We start from the raw sequence: 27,364 nt of genomic DNA on the forward strand, positions 1-27,364 counted from the left end.
ATAAATAGAAGTCTATGCACGCAGCAACAATTGTCTACCCAAAAGTAACAAAAACCCGTCAAACTGGTTTTTACCCTCACAGCACTGATCATTGCTATTTTTCCCCCAATAATTACCTCTTGTATTTCAGCGCACAAATCACTGAATGCAGGACAGTGAATCTACGAAGCATGTCTACAAAGAAAACTGCAGGCCAGCTGCACACTAATACAGGAGTTAATGAAGATTCCCCTCTGTCCCACACCATCCCCATCACGTATGTTCACAAACCCACCTCACAGTAAACGATGTCAAGTTTATAGGACAAGTTTATAGGTACTATGCGGAAACTTTGGTCATGAACATGACTAATTACAACTAACATAAAAACTAACAAAATCTATTTTATTGAGGAAAGTTAAAATAGGACAGTGCATTTCTTTAAAGTGCGAAAACCCATTTGCCCTGCAAAAGGTTCAATTTTTTTTTTTTAAGGAGAGGGCACAACATGCCAATATACTGAATATCTTAAAAAGCATGCTGGACTACTTTAACCCAGCAATGTTACAAGTCCTGTTCATAAAGTAGCTAGAAACAAGCATATTTATTTTCCTATATACACACACACAACAGAATGATAAAATATTGCAGAAAAATGTAACCACAACTCTGAATATGTATAAGATTGACAGTTGCCCATCAGGTTATGGAAGTCTAGAATTCTTCACAGCCTCCATTATGGCATAAATAAACCAAGTGTTACATACTACCAAACTGTTCATAAAGTTAGATGCATTTTAAGTGCATTCCAAATGCAGGGACATCAAGGTAAAAATTACATTAATCTGAATTTAGAGCATACATAATCACATGCACAATGAGAGCACATCTTCTGTCTGTCAAGGCCACAGTATTACAGTGCAGTACAAGCGAAATAATCGTGTGTGTGTGTGGATGAACCATGTCCAAAAGTAATGAGACACCAAGACTGACAATGCCAATTGGTTACTGCATGTTACCAAGACAGCTATGGCCATGAGAGTCTTAGTTGTGCTCTCACAGTAAAAGTGTCCCCTTCAAACTCTGCCATCAGAAACCCTTAAATGAAAGGCAAGAATGCAAACTAGCCACCCTTATGTGGATTTCATTTCCATGTTCTTCCAGTGATGCCCCACTTAATTTTTGTCCCCCATAATACTTCAGCTGAATCAAGAGACTGCCTTTAACATTTAAGATACTGATCTTTTCTTAGGGAGAAATCAAACATGACAAATGCACTGCAATTATCAACACAAATGATTTCAATTCTGTACAACACCAAATGTCCACAGTCAAAAATTTCACCATAAAAAGAACTTAAGCACCAGTATGCCAAAACTGACTTTAAGATCAACAAGACCAGTTACTAATACCTGCAGATTAACATAGAAAGCATTCAAAATACATTGAAACACCTGCTAAGCAATTTAAAAATTAAGTGGTTTTTGTATTCTTTGAAGCTATTCTGTCTATTACACAGGGTGTGTAAATAAATTTAAAGCTAAATTTTTCATAGTACAACAGCTTATAAAATGCTCATTTGCATCAAAAGTGAAAATTATGGTGAGGATGAAGCTAAGAACTCTAAAGGGACAATATTCTACAAAACTACACACACACACACACACACACACACACACACACACACACACACACACACACATCTGGCTACAGGTTCATGATATGGTCTGTGTCAAAGCAACACACCTGGCAAGGAAAGATGTCCAAAGACACTACAGCAAAAGTAATTTAGTTTCATTACAAAGAAAATCTAGCCACACTAAATTGACCAGTTAAACTTATTAAAATTAAGGCAAGAGGACCTGTTTGACAAAATGACCCAATACAAAGCTGTACATTTTTAAGACTAAGCATAATTGAAATGCAACTAATACCAAATCCAAGTTAAGCTGTTACCAATTAACTTTATATTAAAAAAAAAAAAAAAAGCTGCACTAGGTGACAATCACAGAGGCTTTTAACATAGACCATATTTTCTTCACCACCACAGAACTCCCCACTGTGTGATACAATAGGTGAAGGATCAGACATATAAATTTATTATAAATGAAATAAGAGGCATGTTGGCATACAGAGAAACTGTGCAGCAAATTGACAAGTATCAGTCCCATTAAACTGTTTATTACAACAGTAAATCTATAATAATGAAAGCTGATGTTTACAGATATCTTCTGAACAAGTGGGGGGTATGGGGTAAAAACTAAGGGTGGGAAAAGAGGGGGAAAAAAACAAAACAAACCCCACTCCTAGTGACAAGACAATACCTGTTAAAGGTTTATTTTTTGGATACAACAGGCAATTTATCTTGTAAAGCAGAAACGTAATCACACAGGTTTCATATCAAATAAAACAATTACAAACATAAAAAAAAAAAGCACTGTTGGGTTTACCATAAGCATGACTTTTGCTTTACTGTACTGTTGCCTTAAATGGCCGTGTAGGCTGTTGGCCCCGTGCTGGCATGTGCAGGCAGGCGGAGGCCCAGCCGGGTGGTGCGAGGACAGTCTGTTCCTGAAGGCCTGGGATGCAAACTGCAGTGCCAGTCCTCTTCCTTCAGCTGTAATGTGTCAAAATGAAGGGTGGAGTTTGGTTTGTGCAGCCCAGCAATGCAGACTTTTTTTCCCCCCCTCTAACTACAAACAGCAAAGAGAGGACCAGACACAGAACATGCAAGTTCCTGTGCTGATCACCATAGACATCAGCTTCCTCCACCCAGCCCTCCTTTAGCAAGGTAGTGCATTGAGTACCAGCACAGTAAGGACCTTGAACAATGACCACGCCACTTATGCTTATATATGTAGATCACTCCCCTCATCAGGCACCACGACCATGAACTATAGCAGGCAGCACAGGCTTCAAACTGAAAACGAAGTTGCTAAACAATTTTAACCTACCAATTCTCTTTCAAAGTATCAGTACTGTATGTCCAGATAAACTTGTCCCAGGAGTGTGGCAGTGTAAGGTTATGCTTGAAAACCAAATGGGACAGCAACAAGCAAAAGGGCAAAGAGCTCCATTACTCCAGTTCAAAATTACTCATATATGAAATCCTCCTGACACTAAAGCAAATAAGCTTAAAAAGGTGAAACTGCTGATAAATATTGCTTAAGTTAACACCTAGATGACAGTTTGCTACATACTTTGTGTGTCAGCTCAAATGATGAGTTTGGTCATAAAAAACAAAGATATCCTCTGAGACAAATTGATTCATTTAGAGAAGTGGTAAAGTTTTTCACCCAAAGAAAACTAAATGATACAGTGCTTCTGGACTTACAGTATAAAGTAGCATTCAACAAAATTTCAATTTGTAATCCTGTGGCTTCTATTACAGCACCCAAGTGGAAGGTGGGATTAAAAGAACAGTCATGCTGCTGCTGAGGGGAGTGAGACATTTCAAGTTGTTTTTATTGCCATTCCTCTGTCTAGCTTGTATTACAGTGGAACGAAATGTTTTGCTGGAGACCATGGTGCGTTCATACATGTAACGTGAAAATTCTATGTACCCTGCAGACACTGACACTGCAGTCAAGGCCCCAAAAGGAAGTTGTAGAAAAAACATGCAATCTGACAGACAGTAAAGATTTCCCAAGTCTTTCATTCTGAGGTCATTCACAAGAATCAAGTCTGACAGAATGTTTGTAGTATTAAAGCCAATAAAAGCAGATTAACTAGCATTGCAGGAGACAACTTGAACAGGAACTACATTTCAACTAGCCACCAGGTAAGACACCCACAGTACTGGCAATTATGATACCAGCCCTAACATTTGGATGACTAGTGACAGTTTACATTAAAGCAAGTTACCTACAATGGAAATCTGATAGTTTAAAGTTACAGTACATCTACATTCCAAGCTAAAAATACATTATTTACCTGGTGCAAAGTTGAATACAGAGCCCATACTTTTTATATGCCAAATGTTAACAGTGCCAAAATTCTTCATCCAGACTAGATATCTCCCCCAAAGACAACTTATCAGCACAACCTAGTCAGCAGGCACACTCCACTTGCTCTCAACTGTTCACTTTTGAATACATTAGTGTGCACAATTTAACCATGTCTAGTTGATATGCCCAACAATACCCCCCCCCCCAAAAAAAAAAGAAAAAAAAAAAAAAAAAAAAAAAAAAAAGAACCTTTTGCCATACTGTGAAAAAGATATGTGGTAGCAGTTTCAGGGTGCAGTGTAATGAACAAAGTCACAGTGCTGGTAGACATAATATGCAGAAATAACTACACCGAAGAGATCAAGTTAAACTCATAGGGAAATGATTTCTGGTACTGCATTCCAAATGTCTGAAGACATAACCTATATAAACCTGTAAGTAAATGGGGGACAGCTAGTAATTTCTTCAGCACACAAATACACTTGGGAGTACTAAATGAATAAAATCACACTTTGTAAAGACATTGAGAATCATGTGAAACACCCATTTCATGTTCACCCCAACAAGTCAAGCTGAAGGACAGAATCAAGAAAAAGAGGATGAACAAAAGTTTTTGTTCCAAACATTCAAAGAAAAAAAAAAATCCATGTCATAAATTTTGAGAAGGTTGTGGGATCTTTGACAACCCCCCCTCCAAAAATAAGAAAAGAGAAAAAAAAAAAAAACCCAAAACATAATCAAAGTTTCATGTTTGGTGCAATATCCCTCTTGTATTTATAAACACTAAATCAAACTAATGAACAGTGCAGAACACATCTACATAGGTGCCATAGTTTGTTACATCTGTATCGAATACGGGATAAAGTGAAAAACCTACTTTCACACTGCTGACTTCCTTTATATATTCTCAGCATAATTTGAAATGTAAAAATATTTAACATGCCTCAAAAGCAGGTTAAAAAGCTGATACAGGACATATATGTGTGTTGTATCAGATATGTGGTGTTGATCTAACTCTAGAAAAATCTGTCCTGTGAACAGTAGTGAGCATACATTCCTCACGCTGACTTTTTTTTTTTTAAATCAGATTATTTGAAACGCAAGGGGTGAAATGGTAACTTTTCACAAGGGGACTTAGTTTTCAACCATCCTAGTAATTGAGTAAAACCATTTAAAGGAATACATTGTCCTTCTACAGAGTTTATCCAGTCGAATCAAACTGTGCCAAATTTAGCATTCAAAAGCAAATTCAGCAAAAACAACATTTTGACATGCCAATTTTGAATGACCAAAAGGGCCAATGCAACTGCATAGAGTTCAATTATGACCGTGCCATGTAAAACCCTTATAATTTTCAGATATGTTCTAGATATGCAACAGGACAATTTGTGGCAACTGTTTCACCCTTAGAGGAACAAATAGAATGCAAACTGCACATAAATTTTCTTTGATTCAAAACAAAAGTGACCCACCAAGGGTGAAACAACCATGACAAACAGACCTGAGGCAAGAATCCCATTCCTTCAAAAAAAGAGGAAAAAAAAATTTAACAATGCATATAAAAGTAGTGTAAATGGCACTCCCAGGAACATTTAAAACCCTTATGTTGGGGGAAAAATTGCTTGTTAAAGGTAATTTTTATAATAAGGTTATTATAAAGTTCTAATAAGGTTATTTGTGCTCAAACCAAATACACTGCTATATATTAAATACTTTTAAACCACTGAATCACAAGTTACAATTAAAAAAATTACTGAGAACGTTACAGTTTTTTTTTTTTTTTTTTTAACTAAAGTATCACTTGAAAAAGGATTACATTTAAGAACTGGAACAACCATGAGGCACTAATGAGATGCTGAACATAGCAAAATAAAAAGCTCCCTTTTACATGAACCCAAATAGGACAGCAAAAATTCAAAACAGATTGTTATTGAAAACTAAGACCAAACTCCCTGTACCAATAAAATAATTAGGGAAACATTCAGTGAACTGATTAAGAGGAATTTAATATCTAAATGACTTCAGAAAATGCAGATAAAGATACACATGGGGCATAATACAAACATGACTGGCACCAACAATATGCACTGTTAATCTAAATAAAGTAGAAATTTCTAAAGTCTGAAGGTTAACTATATTTAAATAAGTCCTTATCCAAATAAAATGCAACTTCTTCCATCCTCTGGACACTTTAGATTAACAACCTGTGTTTGTAAATTTTCAGAAGTGATCCACTCTGGTGTCAGATTTTTAACCTAATGAAAACTGTATACCTTTGTTACATTGATGAAAAGCTACATTTGATACAACCCATTAGTTATACTAAAAAAATTCATGCATTACCAGCCTCATAAAATCAACGCAATGAGGTAAACTGTACCCTTGAGCAACATTTTCAGGTCTATTTATGCTACACACAATGCATCTGCATAAAAATGTATGAAAAGCAAGGCTTTAGAGCACTGTTAGAATACAAATAAAATGTATCTAAATTTTGAAATAAATTAGATTTTATTTACGCAGTCTCACTATAGGCAGTTTCCTTTCAGCAAATGAGCCATTAATATCCTTTCCAGAACAAAAAAAAATACTGAAATTAAAAATTACATGACAGTAAGGGAATGCTTCAGAAAAACTCCACAAGAACCTAAAAAGTTAAGCTTTTGCTAAAGAAATTAATATAATTCACAGTGGAATACAAAGAAAAGGCTAAAGGTAAAAATCCGATACATTAATAGAACTACTCACCTGCCAGGGAATTACCTGAGGAACACATGACAAGTGTCCTGAAGGAGCATCCAAAAGTGGCTGTGTACTCTCCTCCTTTCCTAATGGATGATACTGGTCAGTGACAAAACAAAGTGGGATACAAGGCACACATACACACCTGTGCTAGCGATGGCGGTACTCCCTCTCGCGGTCCCGATCTCGCTCCCGGTCACGGTCACGGTCGCGGTGCCTCTCTCGCTCACGGCTGCGTTCCCTGTAGTAATCCTCATGTCTGTCACGGCTGCGTGACTTGTGCCGGCGACTCTTCTCTCGCGAGCGGCTATGGTCTCGCTCCCTGGACCTTTCTCGTCTACTGGGGAGGGGAAATTAAGCAGGACACCCAGGTTGACAGTGCATAAACAGTGAAAAATGGAGCAGGGCAATCATATTCCTAGTTATTCATTAAACCCACACACCTTATGGAACTACTTAGGGTCCACATGACCTAGAGCTCTTGCCATTTTGAAAGAATTGCATTACCTATCCATTATTTTGTGCATTTTGCCCAACTTAAGAACATACTAGCAGCACTGAAATAAATGCCCTATACTGTTGGCTATGGCAACAGTCAATTCACCTGCTAACAAGATATGACTGAGTCAACTGAATGACAAAGTATCACAAGGAGCATGGGGAGGGGCTCAGAGGGCAGGTTATACCTGGATGCAGAACCATAGGATTTGGACTCGATGCCATGCAGACAGTCCTGCAGGGAGCTTATGAGAACTTTGCAGCGGTCGTCAGCCGACACCTTGGACTGCTTGATGAGTGAGATAGCTGTGACTAGTGTCTCTATCGCACTGCCGTAATCACCTTCAGAAACCAGAGAGGGGGGTGTAACGTCCGCGCGCACACACACACAAAAATCCTAAATGAATTTCAATACGCTTCTGAGAGATGACCAGTTTTGTAGCCAGTGAAAGGAGAAGAAACAATGATACTGCCTGTGACATTTCTGGATGTGAGGTATACCTTTGTCACTATTACAAGTTTAGTTTAATGTTATGCCAGGAAAGAAAGTGCAGCTGAATGCCTGGAATCAGCACAGCCAGAAGCAGTCTAAATAGGCTTGTTAAACAAGCATAATTTGGTCCTGAAGACCATAAAGTGAACACATAAAAGGAAGTTACTATCGCTGTTTGGATGGGGAAAGATGGATAACTTGAGTGAGCCACAGACAGTTCACCTAAGGTGATATCTCACAAGTACAACTCCTTTCACTATCACAGCTATGAGGGTACATCAAAAGGATGATGATTATAGCAGAGCAATAAGTTAATTTTTGCTGCTTTTACCCATCAGTTTGTACACCAACAGCCAAAATTCATGTATTATCTAGAAAAATGTCTAGATATTCTACGTATCTAAAAAAATATCTAGAAGAAAATATTTTCCAAAACTAAGTCCACAATATCACAACTGCTCCAGACATCTTTAAATGTAGTATATTAGATTAAAACGTTTTACAGTTATGCATATTTGCTCCTTTTTATATCCACCTCTATTGTCAACATTTGTGTTATCAAAACAATCCTACCACTATAATTCTTATTTTGTTTAAACATTACAAGCAGAAGAGCTAGGTTTTGGAACTCTGCACTTCAGCAAAGAAAATGGGTTACACTCTTTTGAATTGTCATCTTAAAAACAGAAATGGAACAAATTCTAACATTCATGATACAAAATGGCCAGAACAGAATGAATGATTTCTTTTGTTTCTACTTGGACAGCTTCACTGAGCTTCAACCCAAGGACTAATAATTTGGCTTGGATGGTACTAAGAGACAGGTTACAGTAGTTTAAAGGCCCTACCTGCACTGGCATCAGACACAGCCCTGGAGATGGCACTGCTGGAAATGGCCCGGTTACGGTTCATGATCTCCTCAAACTCAGCTTCACTTAGAGGAGCACGAACAGCATCCATTTCCCTGCAAGAGAAGAGGGCATGGTAGGGAGCTGATCCGGGGCTGAGGGTGAATTGTACAATGGGGAAATTAACTGTACCAGGGTGAGGACAAAGCAGATAGATGCAACAGTGACTACAGAGGAAGAGGCACGTGTCAGGGGACTGACTGGTTAACAAAACCTTTTCTTAGTAAACCTGTATCACTTGAATTGTGAAAATGCTGATTGCCATTTTTCATATTGACCACTCCCCAGTTATCCACAGTCTCTGGAGCAGTAGGTTTTACATGGAGATTAAGGAGGGCTGTCCATTACTGAAAGCAGCCAGAAGGTTAAAGTTAAGGTCACTTTTCTACAGATGCTATTTATGGCTTTCTCGTGACAGAACAAAGAATTTAGTCAACAGGCTGCAAAAAAAACTATTTGATGCTTCAAACAAGCTATAAAAAGGTTGAAAACCACATAAAATGTCATTGTACTCTTTAAGACAATGAACTTGAACTGAAATTCTCAACTTCTTTACCAAACTAGGATTTTGATAGTAAATAAGTACCATAATTTTAGTGCCTTTGTAAACAGAGGCTTCCTGAAGAGATAAAACTATACAAACTATGGAAGTGACTATACAAATGAGTGACCACACTATAACATCCAGTAAAGCAGACACTTCCAACAGTAAGTATTAATGGCAAAAAATAACTTTTACCTTGTAGCAGTGTACTATAATTAGTAGCACAGATATATCCAGCACACATCATTGAAACCTACCAAATTAGTAAAATCTGAATTTTTTGCTGATACATTATGGTTTTCATCAACTTCGGTAGCACTTTCAGCTGTCCCTTATGTGACCTTGATTCAATTTGACTGTAGAACACTTTTTAATCAGAGTAAATTAGAGTAAGACTTTTTTTGAATAGCTGTACAAGCTGGACTGATCATACAGTATGTTAAAGGGAAATGCAAAAGAATGAAACAACAAAGACACAACAGGTTAATGATGTGTCAATATTTTAATAGTCCTGAAACAGATCCAAAGTAGCAACCTAACCTTACCTGCCAGCAGGGCCATAGTCCCCTCTGTCGTAAGGAGGCAAGCGACCATAGGGATCGTTAGGAGGGGGGCCACGGCTGTCCGACGGTGGCATGCCGCTGTTTCCCGGGGGAGGGAAGAATGCTGGGTTGACATGAGGGGCAGGAGGAGGTCCACCAGGAGGGGGTCCGGCCATATGTGGTGGAGGAGCCAAGGCAAGGGGAGGCCCGACAGGACCCGGAGGGCGGGGAGGGAAAGGCCCAGGTGGAGGGGGTCCCTGCTGTGGAGGAGGGGGTCCAGGTGGTGGGCCATAGCCTGGTACAGGAGGCGGGGGTCCAGGAGGCATGGGACCCATAGGGGGTTGACTGAATTGGCCAGGGAACACAACTGGGGGTGGAGGGCGATCACCCCGGTTAGGGGGCCCTGAAAGGGGTGGAGGCAGACTCTGTCCAGGTGGGGGCCCAGGAGGACCTGGAGGACCAGGTGGGCCAGGAGGTGGTCGGGGTGGGCCTTGAAGTCCTTGAAGGGAGAGGGGAAAAGTTCCTGTGATTAAGCATTCCAAAGACCATGTTCAGTGAAAGAGGTAATACAACTTCATGATGACGAAAGAATACAAGCAAAGAGAAAGATGCATTCAGACACCCAACAGCACTAATTTGTGCAATAAAACAGATAAGCTATTTAATTATTCAAAAAGAAAAGATTCGCAAGGACCATGATTCCATAACTACATTAATGTAACAGTTGAAACCCCATGTTACATAGTACTACTTTGACAAGAACAAAAAGACTTTTTCCAAGTTCATCTTTAAAAAAAAAAAAAAAAAAAAAAAACCTGACGTTTCCATGTGTAGTAGAGCTCAACATACAAAACAGAAATTGGCTCACATCCAAAAATTCAAGGATCTGACAATGAAAGCAGTCAGACTCAGATCACCCAGCAATGGACAAAGGATTAAAGTCAGGGTGTCAAACCACAACAGCCATTTTAAACAAGTTTAAGAAGTTATACATGTGAAGTATACACACAGGAAGATATAAAGTCTTCCAACAAGATGTTACAAATTAAGGGCATTAACAAACCAAGAAACCTTCAGCGCTACACTGTGCTTGAAAGTTCAGGAAACAGTGGAACCAAAGAATACCAGTACTGGTCATTAAATGGGACATACGCCCCAATTGCATGGTTAGTGGACAACTGTGGTTACTGGCAGCGTTGCAGTTCTTTACCCTAACATTAACTGGGCAATAACTGTGTGCTGAACAAGTAGCTTTGAATTAAAGTGTCCATTTAGCAAAACGGTAGTCACAGACAAATTAGGAAGAGTCTACCTACTTATTGCTGAGGCAGAACATGGGAGATTTTTACAAAAAAACTTTCAAGATTCCAGAAGATGTTAGAAATTTATTACTTTTTTTATAAAAGTGATCATGTAGATATTTTGTTCTATTGTGTAAATTAACAAATTTTAAAATGCAAGTGATCCTAAGAAAATGTTACTGTGCCAGTTGAGGCATGCCTTAGGAGCATATAATCAAAAAGGACTAAATGTAGCTGATATCAATACAGTAGGAAGGTAAGAGAGCCAAACAGAAGTAACAGAAAGGCTTGAAAGTCTTATCAAACCAACCTGGCACAACATCATGACCCAGCTGTGCTCCATATTCTACATGGTTAATGCATTGAGGACCTTACCTGGGAAATGTGGTGGAGGTGCTCCTGGTCCCACAGGCCCTGGGAAGCGATCACCAGGCAAGCCAGGTGTGCCAGGAAAACGGACTCGACCCCTTCCCAGCGGAAAGCTGCCACGAGGACCAACTCCAGGGGCTGGAGCCTTCCCCTCCCCAGACTGTGTGCCTAGGCAAAAGGATAAGGTACTTAACCACTGAAAGTGGGCATATTACAAAATTTGCACTTTATGCCACAAGACATTACAAAGAGATAAACGTGTCTTGAGAAAACATTTGACTTTGATACACTGACCTCTCAAGGAAAGGGGGAGGGAAAAAAAAAGTATACTTGACGTTATTAAAACAAGCAAATTAAGTTTTTAGCTCATTGAGCAGTGTATAGAATTTGTTCCCTCTAAGCCAGTGGTCTCCAACATGGTGCCCGCGGGCACCTGGTAGCCCGCATGTAGTCAGAGTCGCCCACCAAGCATGTTCTATAAAGAGGCTCAATTTTAATGACTGATTTTAGTTTAATTATACTTAGAAAAAATGAAAAAGTGTTAACATTTCATATAACATTAAAACATCAAATAAAATCATCATTTAAAAAAATTTTAATATTTACAAGTTTACGCATGTTATTAACATACGTAGCGTACGTTTCTCATAGGCTATTCTTTCTGTGAGTTGAACTGGTAGCGAGCTGATGGCATAAACAAGGTGAAATGAACTATAACCAAAAAAAAAAAAAAACAAAGGATTAATTATGGCTGATGGTGCACCAGGTCCTGCAAAAAAACAAAAATGTATTACTTTGACGAGGAGTGGGAGACAGAATTTCTCGTCACAAAGGCAAAAGTGTATGCCTCATCTGGGGCTAGCATCGCGGTATCCAAGAGGCAACAACATGGAGAGACATTTTCACAACAATGATTCCACAAGACCTTCAATAGTTTGTTATCCAACAGGTACATCACTTAGAAAAGAAAAAGTTAACGAGTTGAAAGCAACATTAAGCAGGCAGCAATCATTTTTTACCAGACCCGGTAAAAAGTCACACGGGCTGCAATCGAAGCTTAGGGTTGCTCATTTTTTGACAAAACACAAAAATTGTTCTCGGATGGTGAAATTGTCAAGTGAGCAATGTGACTGTGATAGCGAACACACTGTTTAAAGATCACAAGAATGGAGATGAAATCATGTCTGCACTCTCCGATGTTTCAACTCGGGGCGAACACAATCGCAAGACGAGTCACTGCTATGTCAGCGAACGTAACAAAGCAACTGAAGAAAGACTTAGGTTCGTGCAAATGGTTTTCCAGTGTGATGAGTCTGTAGGGAAATGCGAAAGAAAAAATGATAAATGTACATATTTCAATAAATTTTCTTGGAATATTTTCCAGGATTGATTGTTTAATAAAAAATATTAAAACAACTTGTGAGAAATGATTAATACTTTTATGCCAGGATTGGATCAAGATATTTTATTTTCCCTTTGACATAATGTTAATTGAAAGTTTAAAAAGCACCATTGTGTTTATATTATAACAAATTATATATTTTTTGAGTATATCAAACAAGTAGCCCTCTAGACTATTTTATCCCTCCAGGGAGCCCTCATTCACAAAAAGGTTGGAGACCCCTGCTCTACGCAATGTATTCGATGCCTTGAAAACCCATCCTTTAATATTCTTACCACTCTTGATAGCTAATATTGGTACAGCTGTAAAACCTATACCCAAGAATGAGACTCTCCAAGACCACTGACAGAGGCACAAATGATAATCAACAGTCATCTCACACCTACAACAAAACTCATTAACTTACTTTTCCTAGACTGCATCTCAAACTGGCTGAGGGTCTGCTTGTTGCAGGGGGTGACAACGGGGTTCTGTCCATGAAGCTCCCGTTTGGACAGGAGGTCCAGCAACTTTCTAGAAGAGGCTTCAGAGCCCACGTACACCAGGGCAAACCTGAAAGGAGATGCAGACAAGCCAGTTTTTTTCCACAAATGTAGCAGGAATACAAAAGCAAGATGGTACCTAATAAATGAATTCTTAAAATGCTGAAGTCTCACGTCCCAACAACAGATTTGGGAATGATGCATTACCCTTTAGACTGGCCGTTGGCTCGATTCTCGAAGAATTTGATCTCCAACACATCATTTATGCCCACTGCACGAATGGCATCAGTTAAGTCCTCATCAGTTGTCCACTACAACATAAGAGAAAATTTAATTCCTTCTGAATTCCTAAACTGATCAAAGAGATGTCAGGAATATCTGGTCATATACACAGGGGCCTGGGAACCTACCCATGTAAGATTGCCAATGTAGAGGGCAATTCTTTTTCCAGTGTAAGTATAGACCACATTGGGAGGTGGTCCCTTGCCGCCTTCACTGCCTACTGCCGGGGGGAGGTTGTCTATATAATCACGGTCCTCAGGAGCATCCCCATTATTAGCTGATGGGGAGATGACGTCATCATACAGGTCTATCTGTTCGTGAACGTTGTACTCTGCTTCCTGTGGAATGTAAAATTAGACATCAGCCCGCAACAAAATATCCCCATTTTTGGGAATGTTAATAAATTGTGAAATGAAAAAACACCATGCGAGACATGAAAGTACCAAATTTGTAAAAGCGGTTTAACAAATTTTAAATTATCATAAGTATTCCAAAGGTTAGGACAAGCAGATAAGTTCAGTTTTGTCAAATATCCACAGTCTTCTTAGCAAAACTAGACTTGCTGCAAAAGAAACTCCAGCAGTTTCATCTTAAATCTACATAAGTAAACAACAGAGAGGGGGGGGGGGAAACTGTCTACGGGCCAAATCACATGAGGGTTCAGCACACCTCGGAGAACAATGAACACATGAAACACCTGTTGTCTGTGCAACACCAACAAAACAACATCCCACCCTGTTCAAGTAGCTATGTTCTTCTTTCAGCTGCTACAAACTGGAGAGGTGCCTCTCGTGCAACTACCATTACGTGAGGCTTGCAGACCACGTCAAAATTCATGAGGAACAACAGTGGGGAATAAGGAACAATTTTATGCAACTAAATTGTGACCTGGTAAGTCTCAGTAATTCTTTATTAAAAGCACTTGGAAGATCTGACATGTGGAACGAGGTCACAGAAGTGGTGAGATGGTGTGCAGTGGTTTCTAGCAACACCAGCAAATGCCCAGCTTGCAATGGGCACACAGATCTTGTGACCCAGATAAATGACAGGCTAATGCTCCAAAGCCTGGATTTGCCAGTCTGATGAATAGATCCCAGGCCAGTGGGGCCATGGCTGCTCCTGTGCAGAAACGGAAACTTTAGTTACTCTTATTTTGCTGCCTAATCAATGCTTTTGTATAAACTTTCAACAACTTTACACACCCAGCTAGCTTCACTAGTGAAATTCAGATGAAGAACCTTGCTCATGGGTATACAGCAGAGTCCCACTGGGGACTCAAGCCTAAACCTTCAAGTTACAAGTCTGTCAAGACCTAATCCAATTTATTTGCTAGGCTTCAAAAAATACTGTGGGTTTACCCAATGTATTAATTTTGTGCTAGTTCATTAACTACTGTCTCACATTCTGCTATAAGATGACCCAAACCATGGTGTAAGCAATTTAAGTACCATGCACCAGCATTGAGGGAAGGAGAGGTCCATATCTATTCATGGATGTAAAACCTGTACAACAAGATATTTTAAATGCAATCCCTTTTTTCATTAATCAGCAATTTGCCTATTATGGGTGTGCCAATACATTGAAACTTTCAAGCACACAAAAATCATTGGCAATTACTGAATAAGAAAGCAAGGGGCTTTAGAGGTTGATACAACTAATTTCTTGCTAAGTTTAGGCTCACAGGCTGAGAGTATTTATAAAATACTATGAAGTCATACAATCATTTTACAACCAGACATTGGAGTAATTTAAGAAATTACAGAAATCTGGCAAATTTTAACTTGACATACTATGCTTATAAGCAAATCAGTATAGCCATTGTATACAGGACCAGTGAAAGTTTTTTTAAAATAAAAACAATCATTTGGTGTTTACAAACCCTTATAAATTTTGAGAGAGCAAGGTGCTGCAGAGGTATTAACCCAAGTCTGCAGCCTGCCATTTCACATGATATGGCCTTATACATTTCTTTATAAATACTATACATACTATTGAATCAATGACAATAAAATTATAAAGACCTCACCTATATATCATACTACTTCAAGACACTGACATCGGTCCTCAGGTGACACGTAGGACACTTAAGTCTTTTAAGAGCACCCTGCTGTAGGCTGCGGGACCACCAGTCGTGAACCTCACTCTGTACACTATTTTCTGTAGCTAAGCAAGTGGAAGAAAAACATAGCTGTCTGAATCTTCCGTACAAAAAATAAACAGCAAAAATACGACAAATAACTTATTTAATAAGTCTTATTAACAACCTGTAAATGGCACCAAATACCGGGGAATTCCGGGATCATCATGCTAACAACTTAGCTAACCGATCGCACCACTGACTAAGCAAAAGAAACAGGTTTAGCACGTAACGCAGGCGTAGCCGAACCATACTAGCGGTGAGTTTAAGGGGAAAAAACAATAAACGTAAACGTCTACATAGACAGTTTGTTTCAGCTACAGAAACGAAGGCCTACATGTTGTCTACAATCAGATCCCCAAACAAACAGCACGGAGCTCTTCGCTCCCAGAGGGCCTAGCGAAGCAGGAGCCCGCGATGCAAACTGAAGCGCGCGCAGCAGTCTTCCTCCATCCGCCATTTGTACCTTTTACAACGTGCGATTTTCTACATGAGTACTGGTAGTTGTACCATCATGACAAAGAGAACATATTACTTAAGTCGTGCGTGCACAATAAATCGGCATTTTGCAGAGAGCGATGGTGGTGGCAACTCCCTCGAAATCCTAACCAAAACCATAGGCCGAAGAAGCCACTTTTAATATAAAAAGTTTTACAGATATTTTTCCTTCGTGTAAAATTTATACCTTAGTAGGAGGGAAGCTGATGCAACCACACAAATTCTGCATACCTGATTAAACTCCTCTTCCACATCCGCGTAAATATCGATATGATCCACACCGTCAGCCATTTTCCTCTCTCCCTCCTCTACGACTGAACTGTTAAAAAAGACAAAGCGGAAGACTTAACGCCACATCCGGCATCTGGTGAACCGCATGGACTGCCAAAAGGAGGATTGGTGTTGCTTTCCTAATTCTCGCATATGTTGCTCTTTATACATCCTTTCTTTCATTTTAATTTCTATAAAACTTGATTGAGTTGCGGTTTTATAGTTGGATTATTGAACATTATTTTAAAATGCCAAATTATGGTTGCTGTAGATATTCCCAGTTTGCAGTAAACAAGCACCGGAAGGAAAGCGTTGTATAAAAGTCACTACAGTAGTACATGCTTTAGCCAGTAGGTGGCTGCAGCTATTCCCTGAAGCAAAACAAAGTACTGCACAGGCTCCTCTGGAACAGTTATCATATAATTTGTTACTTCAAAGCAGTTTACAACTGGCAGAAACAATTTAAAACAAAAAACCTAATTCCTGACACCCACACTACCAACTGCCAAAGAATAAGAAAATCCAGGAAGAAAGTAACTGAACTAACAAATGGAAAAAAGTAAGTTAGTTCAGACACTCAAGCTTAAAATAAATGAAAACTCTACTATGTTTGTCACATTCTATAAACATGCTTTACGCAGTCAGTCTAGCTAAGCGGGGGTACACACTGGACAGCATGTCAATTCATCTCAGGGCAGCCATGCAGATGCAGTCTCACTCATTCACACACTAAGGGCAATTTAGAGTCACCAATTCACCTGAACTGTATGTCTTTGGTGGGGGTGCGGTGGCGCAGTGGGTTGGACCACGGTCCTGCTGTCCGGTGGGTCTGGGGTTCGAGTCCCGCTTGGGGTGCCTTGCGACGGACTGGCGTCCCGTCCTGGGTGTGTCCCCTCCCCCTCCGGCCTTACGCCCTGTGTTACCGGGTAGGCTCCGGTTCCCCGTGACCCCGTATGGGACAAGCGGTTCTGAAAATGTGTGTGTGTGTGTGTGTGTATGTCTTTGGGGGGTGCGGTGGCGCAGTGGGTTGGACCGCAGTCCTACTCTCCGGTGGGTCTGGGGTTCGAGTCCCGCTTGGGGTGCCTTGTGACGGACTGGCGTCCCGTCCTGGGTGCGTCCCCTTCCCCCTCTGGCCTTATGCCCTGTGTTGCCGGGTAGGCTCCGGTTCCCCGTGACCCCGTAAGGGACAGGCGGTTCTGAAAATGTGTGTGTGTGTGTGTGTGTGTGTGTGTGTGTGTGTGTGTGTGTGTGTGTGTGTGTGTGTGTGTGTGTGTGTGTGTGTGTGTGTGTGTGTGTGTCTTTGGACTATGGGAGGAAACCAGAGCACGCAGCGGAAACCCACACAGACTGAAGAGGGATCAAACCCACGTTCCAGCTGGGCTACTTGTGCTGCCATGCTGGCTTAATGAAAATTAGCATGACAAAAATGAACAATAAGTCATCAACAAAATAATGTAAAGAGGGAATAATATACACACATTGTCTGAAACCACTCATCCCAAGCAGGGTCACAGTGAACCGGAGCCTAAGTCAACAACACAGGGTGCAAGGGACACACCCAGCATGGGACCCCAGTCTGTTGGAAAACACCCCAAGCAGGACTCAAACCCCAGACCCACCAGAGAGCAGACACAGGCCAAACCTGCTGTGCCACCACATCCCCCAGATAGAATAATAGTAAAAAAATTATGGCATTGAAAGAAAAAGAAGCACAAAAAATATGATTTCAAGGTAATTTTTAACATGTTGGTTTTGAGTCTGGATTTAAAGGTGCTTAGAGAATAACAATCTTTGATAATTTTGCTAAGTGAATTCAACAGTCTTAGGCATAGCAAGAGAAAGTCCTTTTTCCCACTGAATATGATAGAAGGAATACAGTCTAGAAGGATGTGTAGGAGGACAGAGTCAGCTGACAGAGAGACGATGCTGCTAATTGTTTGCAGTAAAACTTGAATGTTTTTAAAATATTACATATAAAAAATCCTGAATATGGCGACAGAAGTGTAACAAAGAAAAGGTACATTTTGTTTTTATAAATATTATCTTAGCTCTCTTCGCTCCAGGTGGAGCATAAAGCACCATCGATTCTCCTCCAGCCGTCGTGGTCCTGGGCAAGCCAGCTGACTTCATTCCGGGTCTTGCCTGTCTTCTTCATATCATCCTCCACAGTCTTCCTCTGGGTGCCTAGCGGTCTCCCTCGATTTTGCTTGCCAGGAGGTGTCCATGTAAGTGCCGTGTATGGGCATCTGACTTCATTCATGTGCAGCACGTGGCCCAGCCATCTCCAACGTCTCTGCTTCACTTCCACAATAACGTTGTTGATGTCGGTGCATCTGCTCAGTTCTCTGTTGCTAACATGTTGGTCCCAGTGGGCTCTGAAGATACGGCAAAGAGATTGACCTTCAAAACCTCTGAGCCTGATGTCAATCTTCTTGTTAGTCCTCCAAGTCTCTGCAGCGTACAGCAGAACTGAGTGCTCGTTCGACCTGTAGATCTTCAGTTTGGTCCTGGTCTGCAGCAAAGATGACTTCCAGATGTTGTTAAGTCGATTGAAAGCTTGCACTGCCAGAGGAATTCTTGAGGAAATCTCCTTCTCGATATCGCTATCAGTGAGGCTGTGGGATCAAATGTGACATGTGACTCTCCCTTCACCTCTTTACTAAAGAAGACACACACACACACACACCCCAGAGAACCAGAACCTACCCAGCAACACAGGGCATAAGGCCAGAGGGGGAGGGGACACACCCAGGACAGGACACCAGTCCGTCGCAAGGCACCCCAAGCAGGACTCGAACCCCAGACCCACCCATGAATAGGACCTGGTCCAACCCACTGCACCACTGCGCCACCATGCCCTCTTTACTAAAATAGTTACATTTAATTCAGTTTTCTGGTTAAACTGTAGGGAAGGATATAAGAAAATAAAACCAATGTCCTGGATTAAAATGACATAGCATCTTAGATTAACTCTGACATTTTTGCTGCAAACTATGTTCCGGCTGTCTCCTAAGAATGGGAGAATGAGAACGAATGAAGCTGAAGTGAACAACGTGTTGAGATTAGAATCTTTCTTTCCTGTGCCTCTCCAATTTAATAGAAACAAAGAGGAAATTTTTAATAGCTTTGACTCTGAGCTTAACACATACAGTATGGGTTATATAAAGCATTATTATAAGCAAAATGTTGATTGTGTAAATTGGCCACAGGATGTATACACAATTCGCAAATTGTGGGTATACAAAGGCATATGAAGAGTCTCAAATACAGCCACATATGGTATACAGCATAGGCAACTGTACAGTTGCTTTTAATACTTATGTTAATGACCTGGAATTAACTAAACATTACTCTTTGCTTCTGAATCACCGGAGGTTATTCATTATTATAAATATTAAGGACTAATTCAGCATTTCAGAAACAAAAGGTTTTACAGTCTTAAACCAAATCTCCCTTGCAGTGAATTAAAATGACTCATCCAAATATCTGCCTCATTGAAATGTAGCTATTAACATAGTATGAATGAGAAATTTTAATTACACAGAGTAATAACATGCAGTTGAACAGTGCAATATAATTTTTACCCACAACTCCTAAGTAAAGTAAGCCTGCACGGGATTTTATTCTCTTTCTCTTATGCTACAGTTTTCATCAATGTGTCAATTAATTCTTATCCTTCATGAATACTTTTTCAGAATTAATATGTATGGAATTTAAAATATAGGCTAAGCAAGGCTTGTGGTCGGGACAGGTGAAGGTTAAGATCCGAAGGGCGAACGTTGAACGTTGTCTCTTTTTCTTAATGTAATGCACAAATTGTAGTTTAGCTGAGATGTGCATCGCTTTGCAGAAAAGCATCTGCTAAATGAATAAATGTAAATGTAAGATGATCCAAAGATGTGACTGGAGGGACAAGTGATGGTCATGGCTGTGGGATAAAGCATACAGGGACAAGGAGATGGCCAAGCAAAACAAGGAAGAGAGATGTAAAGAGCAGGACAGGCAAGGTGAGAGTGCAATGGGGACAGCTGTCTTGAAGACATTCCACAACCAGGGAGCAGTGGAATGGTGCTCTTTATACATGGCTGCATTGATTGCAACCAGGTGCTTGAGGTTGAGCTGTGGGCTCTGAGTAGTCTGATTCAGGTGTGGAACATCCTGTTGCATATTGGCAGACATCACAACACTGGCAATGATATACAAGCAGTTCTGGACTTTCACAGCTCACACTTTCTTTGAGTCTCATCAGTTCACCTTGTCTTGGCAGTTTACATTTATTCACTTAGCAGACACTTTTGTCCAAAGCGACTTACAACAGATACTATGTAGTGTTACTAGCCCACACCTTATTCACCAAGGTGACTACACTGCTAGATACACTACTTACAAGGGGTTACTCATCCATGCATCAGTGAAACACACTCACTCTGTACCACTCACACACTATGGGGAACCTGAACAGCATGTCTTCGGACTGTGGGAGGAAACCCACACAGACACAGGGAGAACATGCAAACTCCACACAGACTGAGCAGGGATCAAACCCATGTTCTCTCACACCACCCAGGTGCTGTGAGACAGCAGCACTACTCACTGTGCCACCATGCCACCCAGTTTGGTTTGGGAGCCTTTGTGAATGAGGCTGTGCCATGCTGTATGCTTAAGTGCATAGGTTCCCATGTGATAGTGTCGATCTCAAGGGACTTCAGGGAGGCCTTCAGCATGTCCTTGAATTGCTTCTTCTGTCCTCCATGGGGGTGCTTTCCCTGAGTGAGTTCTCTGTGCAAGAGCTGTTTGGGGAAGCGCTCATCTGACATTCTGACAATGTATCCTGCCTATCTGGTCTGGACCCTCATCAGCAGCGTGTGAACTGAAGGCAGACTGTCTCTGGAAAGGACTTCTGTGTCTGGCACTTTGTCCTGCCATCTGATTTTCAGAAGCTTGCACAAGACAGGACATGTAGAAGTGATTGCGCTATTGTGCATGCCTCAGGTAGACAGTCCATGTCTTGCAGGTGTACAGAGGTGGAATCACCACTGCTCAGTAGACCTTCAGTTTTGCTGGTAGGTTGATCCCTCAACGTTCCCAAATGTTGGAGCGCAAACTACCAAAGGTACAGCTGGCTTTAGCAATTCTGCAGCATTGATTGACCCTGCTCTGGAAAGGGTACTGCCCAGGTACCTGAAGTGGTCCACTGCCTGCAGTCTCTGTCCATTTACAATGATGGAGGGTTCTGTGTATGGAGCGAAAGGAGCTAGCTGGTGCGTGACCTCAGACTTCTTGGTGTTAATGGTGAGATCAAAGTTGTTGCATGCAGACGAAAACTTGTCCATGCTGGCTTGCATTTCTGGCTCTGTACTAGCATTCAAAGCATAGTTATTGGCAAAGAGAAAGTTCAATCTGAGATTCAACTATTAGCCGGAGCCTCCTTTCCAGCACCCCGGCATAGACTTTACCAGGGAGGCTGAGAAGTGTGATACCCCGATAGTTGGCACGCACTCTCTGGTACCCTTTCTTAAAAATAGGGACCACCATCCCAGTTTGCTGATCCAAAGGCACTGTTCCCGAGGTCCATGCAACATTGCAGAGGCATATCAACCATGACAGCCCTGCAACATCCAGGGCCTTAAGCAGTTCCAGGCAGATTTCATCCACCCCCGGTACTTTGCCACTGTAGAGCTTACCAACTACCTCAGTGACTTCCACCAGGAAAATGGACTCTGACAGTCCGAAAGCCTCAGGCCCTGACTCCTGTAAGGGAGGCATATCACTTGGGTTTAAGAGTTCTTCAAAGTGCTCCTTCCACCTCCCAATAATGTCCTCATCAGAGGCCAGAGTTTCTCCACTCCTGCTGAACACAGCCTGAGCAAAACTTCTCCGACCCCTTCTGAGCTGCTGGATGGTTCTCCAGAACCTCTCTGAAGCTGACCGATAGTCATTTTCCATGGCCTCTCCAAACTCCTCCCATGCCCTGGATTTTGCTTCTGCAATTGCAGCCGCTGCTGCCTTTCTCACCTGCCGGTACCTGTCTGCTGAGTCAGGAGTCCCCAGAGCCAACCAGGCCCTAAAGGCGTCCTTCTTCAGTTTGACGGCTTCCCTCACCACTGGTGTCCACCAGCAGGTTCTCGGGTTGCTGCCCTGGCTGGCACCAAGTTTTTGGTCATAGCTGTGCCTGGCTGCTTCCACAGTGGAGGTTTTGAACAGGGTCCATGTCCCCTACCTCCTCCTACTCCGCCTACTTTGTTGAGCAAACAAAACACCTTGCCTTCTAGCTTTTTTTTAATAACACTGCATCACCATGCTTCTCTCATTAGCTTCTTCCATGTATTCTTCCCAAAGAACTGTAAACTTAAGCAACCCAACTTGCTTAGAGGTTTCAGACAGCAGTGTAACATCTGCCCTCAGAGATTTCTCTGTCATGGTAGGTGGGAATCTAAGTTGCCTTCACGAGCAGCCCTGAAGTAGTGTTGGATGCCCATTCTGCTCTTTCCCCTTCCACGACAGACACTATTGACTGCCTTGCCTGCCAGCAGTTTCTACAGTACTTTGTGCAGTCTTTGGACTGGCAAACTCTACCACAGCCTTGAGCACTGGTCATGGCGCCACAGATAGCGGCCATTGCTTAGCACCCTTGTGCAGCTGTCAAGGATGTGTTTCAGTGTTACTTTCTTTAAACTTAATGGGCATGATGAACAATTCAAATTATGCCAGCTGAAAAAGTTAAATCAGAATCAGAATCAGAACAAGCTTTATTGCCAAGTATGTTCACACATACAAGGAATTTGTCTTGGTGACAGAAACTTCCACAGCACAGACAGAATAACAGTGACAAGACACAAATGAGAAGATAGAATATGTGAATAAAGGATAAAAAATATATAAAAATACGAACTACACAATATTACAAAAAATAGTCACTAGACATTATATGTATGTACAGGTATGTTCTATACAAATGCAAGGGAATGTGAGTAAGACATATGATGTGATAAATAGATATAAATATAAACAGCGTTATGTATTGCACTGGTTTACTCTCTCTAGGGGGGATTTAGCTGTTCATGAGGTAGATGGCCTGAGGAAAGAAACTTTTCTTGTGCCTGGCTGTCCTGGTGCTCAGTGCTCTGTAGCGCCGGCCAGATGGCAAAGGTTTGAAGAGGAAGTGGCCTGGATGTGAGGGGTCTACAATGATTTTGCTAGCCCTTTTACTGACTCTGGACGAGTACAGTTTTTGGAGAGCTGGGGGGGATGGATGTGCCGATGATTCTTCCAGCAGTCCGAACTATCTGCTGTAACCTTCTGATGTCTGATTTCGTAGCTGAGCCGAACCAGACAGTTATAGAAGTGCAGAGGACAGACTCGATGACTGCAGAGTAGAATTGCATCAGTAGCTCCTGTGGCAGGTTGAACTTCCTCAGCTGGCGAAGGAAGTACAACCTCTGCTGGGCCTTCTTCACAATGGAGTCTATGTGGAACTCCCACTTCAGGTCCTGTGAGATGGTAGTGCCCAGGAACCTGAATGACTCCACTGTTGCCACAGTGCTGTTCATGATGGCGAGTGGGGATAATGCTGAGGTGTTTCTCTTAAAGTCTACAATCATCTCCACTGTTTTGAGCGTGTTCAGCTCCAGGTTGTGATGACTGCACCAGACAGCCAGGTCTTTAACCTCCTCTCTATTATAACGGAAATGTATAATAATGAAAAATGGTAAGTTTGCGGAATAGATTTCATGCTTGGGCGCAACATGGTGGGGGCAAGCAGTCTTAAAGATAATAATGGACAACCACTTCACTCCACACCAAACAAAACATTAACCAAAACATACTGCAAATTAATACAGTCCGTGCACCACTTAATCATAAGAAAGGGATGCCTTAAAAAAGGGAGATTTTCCAAAAGGTGCGATGAGACAGGTAAACACACACACACACTTTCTGAAGCACTTGGCCCATACGGGGTCACAGGGAACCGGAGCCAAACCCAGCAACTCAGAGCCTAAGGCTGGAGAGGACACACCCAGGACAGGACATCAGTCTGTCGCAAGACACCCCAAGTGGGATTCGAACCCCAGACCAACCGCAGAGCAGGACCCCATCCAACCCACTGCACCACTGTGTCCCCCTCCTACAGCGGACAGCAATGGGTTTAAAAAAAAAAAAAAAACAAATAAAAACTTGCCCTGGCCTATGCTAACATCTACATGGCAGACTGGGAGGAAACTCTATTTATGAAATGCCCAAACAGACCACTCCAGTGCTACAGATACCTGGGTGACATTTTCAGGGTCTGGCACCATGGCCACGAGGATTTTGACACATTCACCACACTCATGAACACACACCGCAACACACACAAATAACAATAAAACAACACTGAGACACACAGGAAGTAAACTGCCTGGACACCACAGTCCATTACAGTAAACCTCAAGGTGGCTTCAAAACACTCGAGACCAAGGTTTACTTTAAAAGCACTGACACTCACTGTCTACCGCACAAATCCAGCTTCCAGCCCAAACGCACCTTCCAGGGATTGATCAAGTCCCAACTCATCAGGTTCCACCGAATATGCTCAGAGAAAACAGAGTTCAACAACACCACCGGAACTCTGTTCCGAGCTCTTAGACCGAGGGAATAGGTTCCGGAGACATATCAAAATCACAGACAATGAACTCAATATAGGAAGGCCATGGTAGCAGGGTGACTCACACTGAAAAGGTCATCCCACTAATATAAATAATGTGTCAGCAGAATGATACTTTGGCTCCTTTTCCAAAAAGCGTTTTGCTCAATTACAGTTGTATGCTCAACGCAAACCAAATGCGCATCTTAAGGGTGAACACGAATTTACCTTGACTGATTACCGACCTGGGATAGAAAGGCAATAATTCCAGTAAATTATTGCACCAGCAAGATGGTGTGTGTTGTGTGCTGCTGTGTGTGCTTGAAGCAGGGGAGGAGACACAGAGCTGTTTTACCCTGGGGGCAGTTTGCGGGGGGGGGGGGGGGGGGGGGGGTGTGTGTGTGTCTTCTGGGCCAAAAGGAAGAGAGAATCCACCCAGTGTTCGATAGCTAAGAGTTTTACTCGGCTGGGTGCTGCCCCAGTGCATGCAGTTCTGCAGAGAGAATTTCACCAGAGAAGTTTTTTGAAGGATTTGGTCCTGCTTTACTGCTCTTTTCCCTTCTCTATCTACTGCACACTCGGACCGTCTGCTTTCAGGAAGGAGGAGATGCTGTGCGACCAATAATGAGTGGACCAGCTTTTGAAAAGCAGCTCGCCAGCATTTTGACTGACATCCCAAACTCTATGAGCTGCCACCCTGCATCCAAAGACTCTCCAACTTTGCCCGAGTTCTCAGCCACAGATATGGGTTTCTACAGAGGACAGACGGGGCACAACCAACATGAGTACTATCAGAGCCAGACCTACTCACAATCTATGAACCCCTACTCGTACCACCAGTTTAATCCGAACGGAATGGGGGGGCCGGGGGCCTACCCGACAAAGTCAGAATACACCTACAGCAACTCATACAAGCAATACGGGCATTATAAACAGGGAGCTGCAGACACCACCCCAGGACACTGGTAAGTCTGAACTTTCCACAAATATAAACCCATGTAGACTATGATAATGTAATCTTTAATATGAGCTTTCAACATCAGCAAAACATATTCATTTTTCATTAAACCAGCCCTTGGACTATCAGAGAAAAGCAGCTTGCTTACTAGAGCTTATAGGTTTTGACAATAGGTCTGGCTCTGTGTGGGAGGGACCTGCAACTACAACTCCTATCCAAGAAGCTCAGCCCATGCTATATCGGTTCCTACAAGATCATCCGCCAACTCAGCTCGGTAACCTACTGCTTACAGCTGCCCCCGCACCTGCTGTTTGAGGTGTGGGAGTGGACGTGACAGTAAGTCACGTTGTGTAAAAAAGTGTTAGTTGAATATGTAATAATGAGTGAACATATTGTTTTAACATCAAGTACATTTACATTTACTCATTTAATAGACGCTTTTCTCCAAAGCGACGTTCATGTCAGAGAAAATTACAATGAGTACATGACATCAGCAGAAGGAGAGATTTGGATAGAGACACGTGATTCTAAAGTACAGTTCACTTGTCACATTCCACTATATGAAACAGTACACATCACATGAGTAACTACATTTTTTTAAGGTTTACCCATTATTCAACAAAAATTATTAAACATAAACACTTAAATGTTTATTATGCGGAAAGGGGGGTGCGGTGGCACAATGGGTTGGACCACGGTCCTGCTCTCTGGTGGGTCTGGGGTTTGAGTCCCACTTGGGGTGCCTTGCGACGGACTGGCGTCCCGTCCTGGGTGTGTCCTCTCCCCCTCCGGCCTTACGCCCTGTGTTGCCGGGTAGGCTCCGGTTCCCCGTGACCCCGTATGGGGCAAGCGGTTCTGAAAATGTGTGTGGGTGTGTGTGTGTGTGTGTGTGTGTGTGTGTTTATTATGCACTTGTGAGATCGGGGGAGAAGTGAGTCTGAAAGAGGTGAGTTTTGAGACTGTTCTTAAATGCAGAGAGAGATTCAGCAGTTCTGAGTGACAGGGGGAGGTCATTCCACCGCATTTGAACTACAACTAAAAACCTTTGTGCTTTTGATTTTAGACCTTTTGTGCGTGGGATCACCAAGCGGGCAGAGGTGGAGGAGCATAGTCTGGTTGGGATGCAACAAGTGAGAAGGTTTTGTAGATACCAAGAAGCAGACACATTGATGGTTTTGTAAACTGTTACCAGTGTCTTGCATTTAATCTGGGCAGCTACAGGAAGCCAATGCAGAGGGTTGAGGAGGGGTGATACATGGGAACGCTTTGGCAGAGCAAATATGACTTGTACAGAAGCATTCTGTATCAACTGGAGAAGTCTGATGGCAGAGGAAGGAAAGGCCAGACAGAGGAGAACTGCAGTACTACAGGCAGGATTTCACCATGGCC

General features: G+C 42.0%; 1 protein-coding gene across 2 annotated transcripts; it reads right to left on the minus strand.

Moving 5' to 3' along the window:
- Window positions 1-472: 472 nt before the first annotated feature.
- Window positions 473-16,462, minus strand: LOC108936530 (cleavage and polyadenylation specificity factor subunit 6-like). 2 transcript variants are annotated; one of them, XM_018755944.2, is made up of 10 exons: window positions 16,356-16,462; window positions 13,618-13,827; window positions 13,415-13,518; window positions 13,132-13,277; window positions 11,330-11,491; window positions 9,657-10,152; window positions 8,508-8,623; window positions 7,355-7,508; window positions 6,814-7,005; window positions 473-2,596 (listed from the first exon to the last, which is right to left on the minus strand). In XM_018755944.2, exons 1-9 carry the CDS (start codon window positions 16,413-16,415, stop codon window positions 6,819-6,821), a joined length of 1,635 nt encoding a protein of 544 aa, XP_018611460.1. In that variant the 5' UTR covers window positions 16,416-16,462; the 3' UTR covers window positions 473-2,596; window positions 6,814-6,818. The 2 variants fall into 2 exon arrangements, with proteins under 2 accessions (XP_018611460.1, XP_018611459.1); XM_018755943.2 differs by having other exon boundaries at window positions 6,814-7,008.
- Window positions 16,463-27,364: the final 10,902 nt, after the last annotated feature.

This window comes from Scleropages formosus, chromosome 24 (assembly GCF_900964775.1).
Source record: "Scleropages formosus chromosome 24, fSclFor1.1, whole genome shotgun sequence".
NCBI lineage: Eukaryota > Metazoa > Chordata > Actinopteri > Osteoglossiformes > Osteoglossidae > Scleropages > Scleropages formosus.

Bases quoted from the DNA above. Each gene is read 5' to 3' on its own strand.
- LOC108936530 (XM_018755943.2), bottom strand. From the start codon at position 16,415: ATGGCTGACGGTGTGGATCATATCGATATTTACGCGGATGTGGAAGAG. The intron at 13,828-16,355 runs GTATGCAGAATT...TACATTCCACAG, and splicing joins TGGAAGAGGAGTTTAATCAG to GAAGCAGAGTACAACGTTCA. The intron at 13,278-13,414 runs GTAATGCATCAT...ATCTCCTTTCAG, and splicing joins GCCAACGGCCAGTCTAAAGG to GTTTGCCCTGGTGTACGTGG.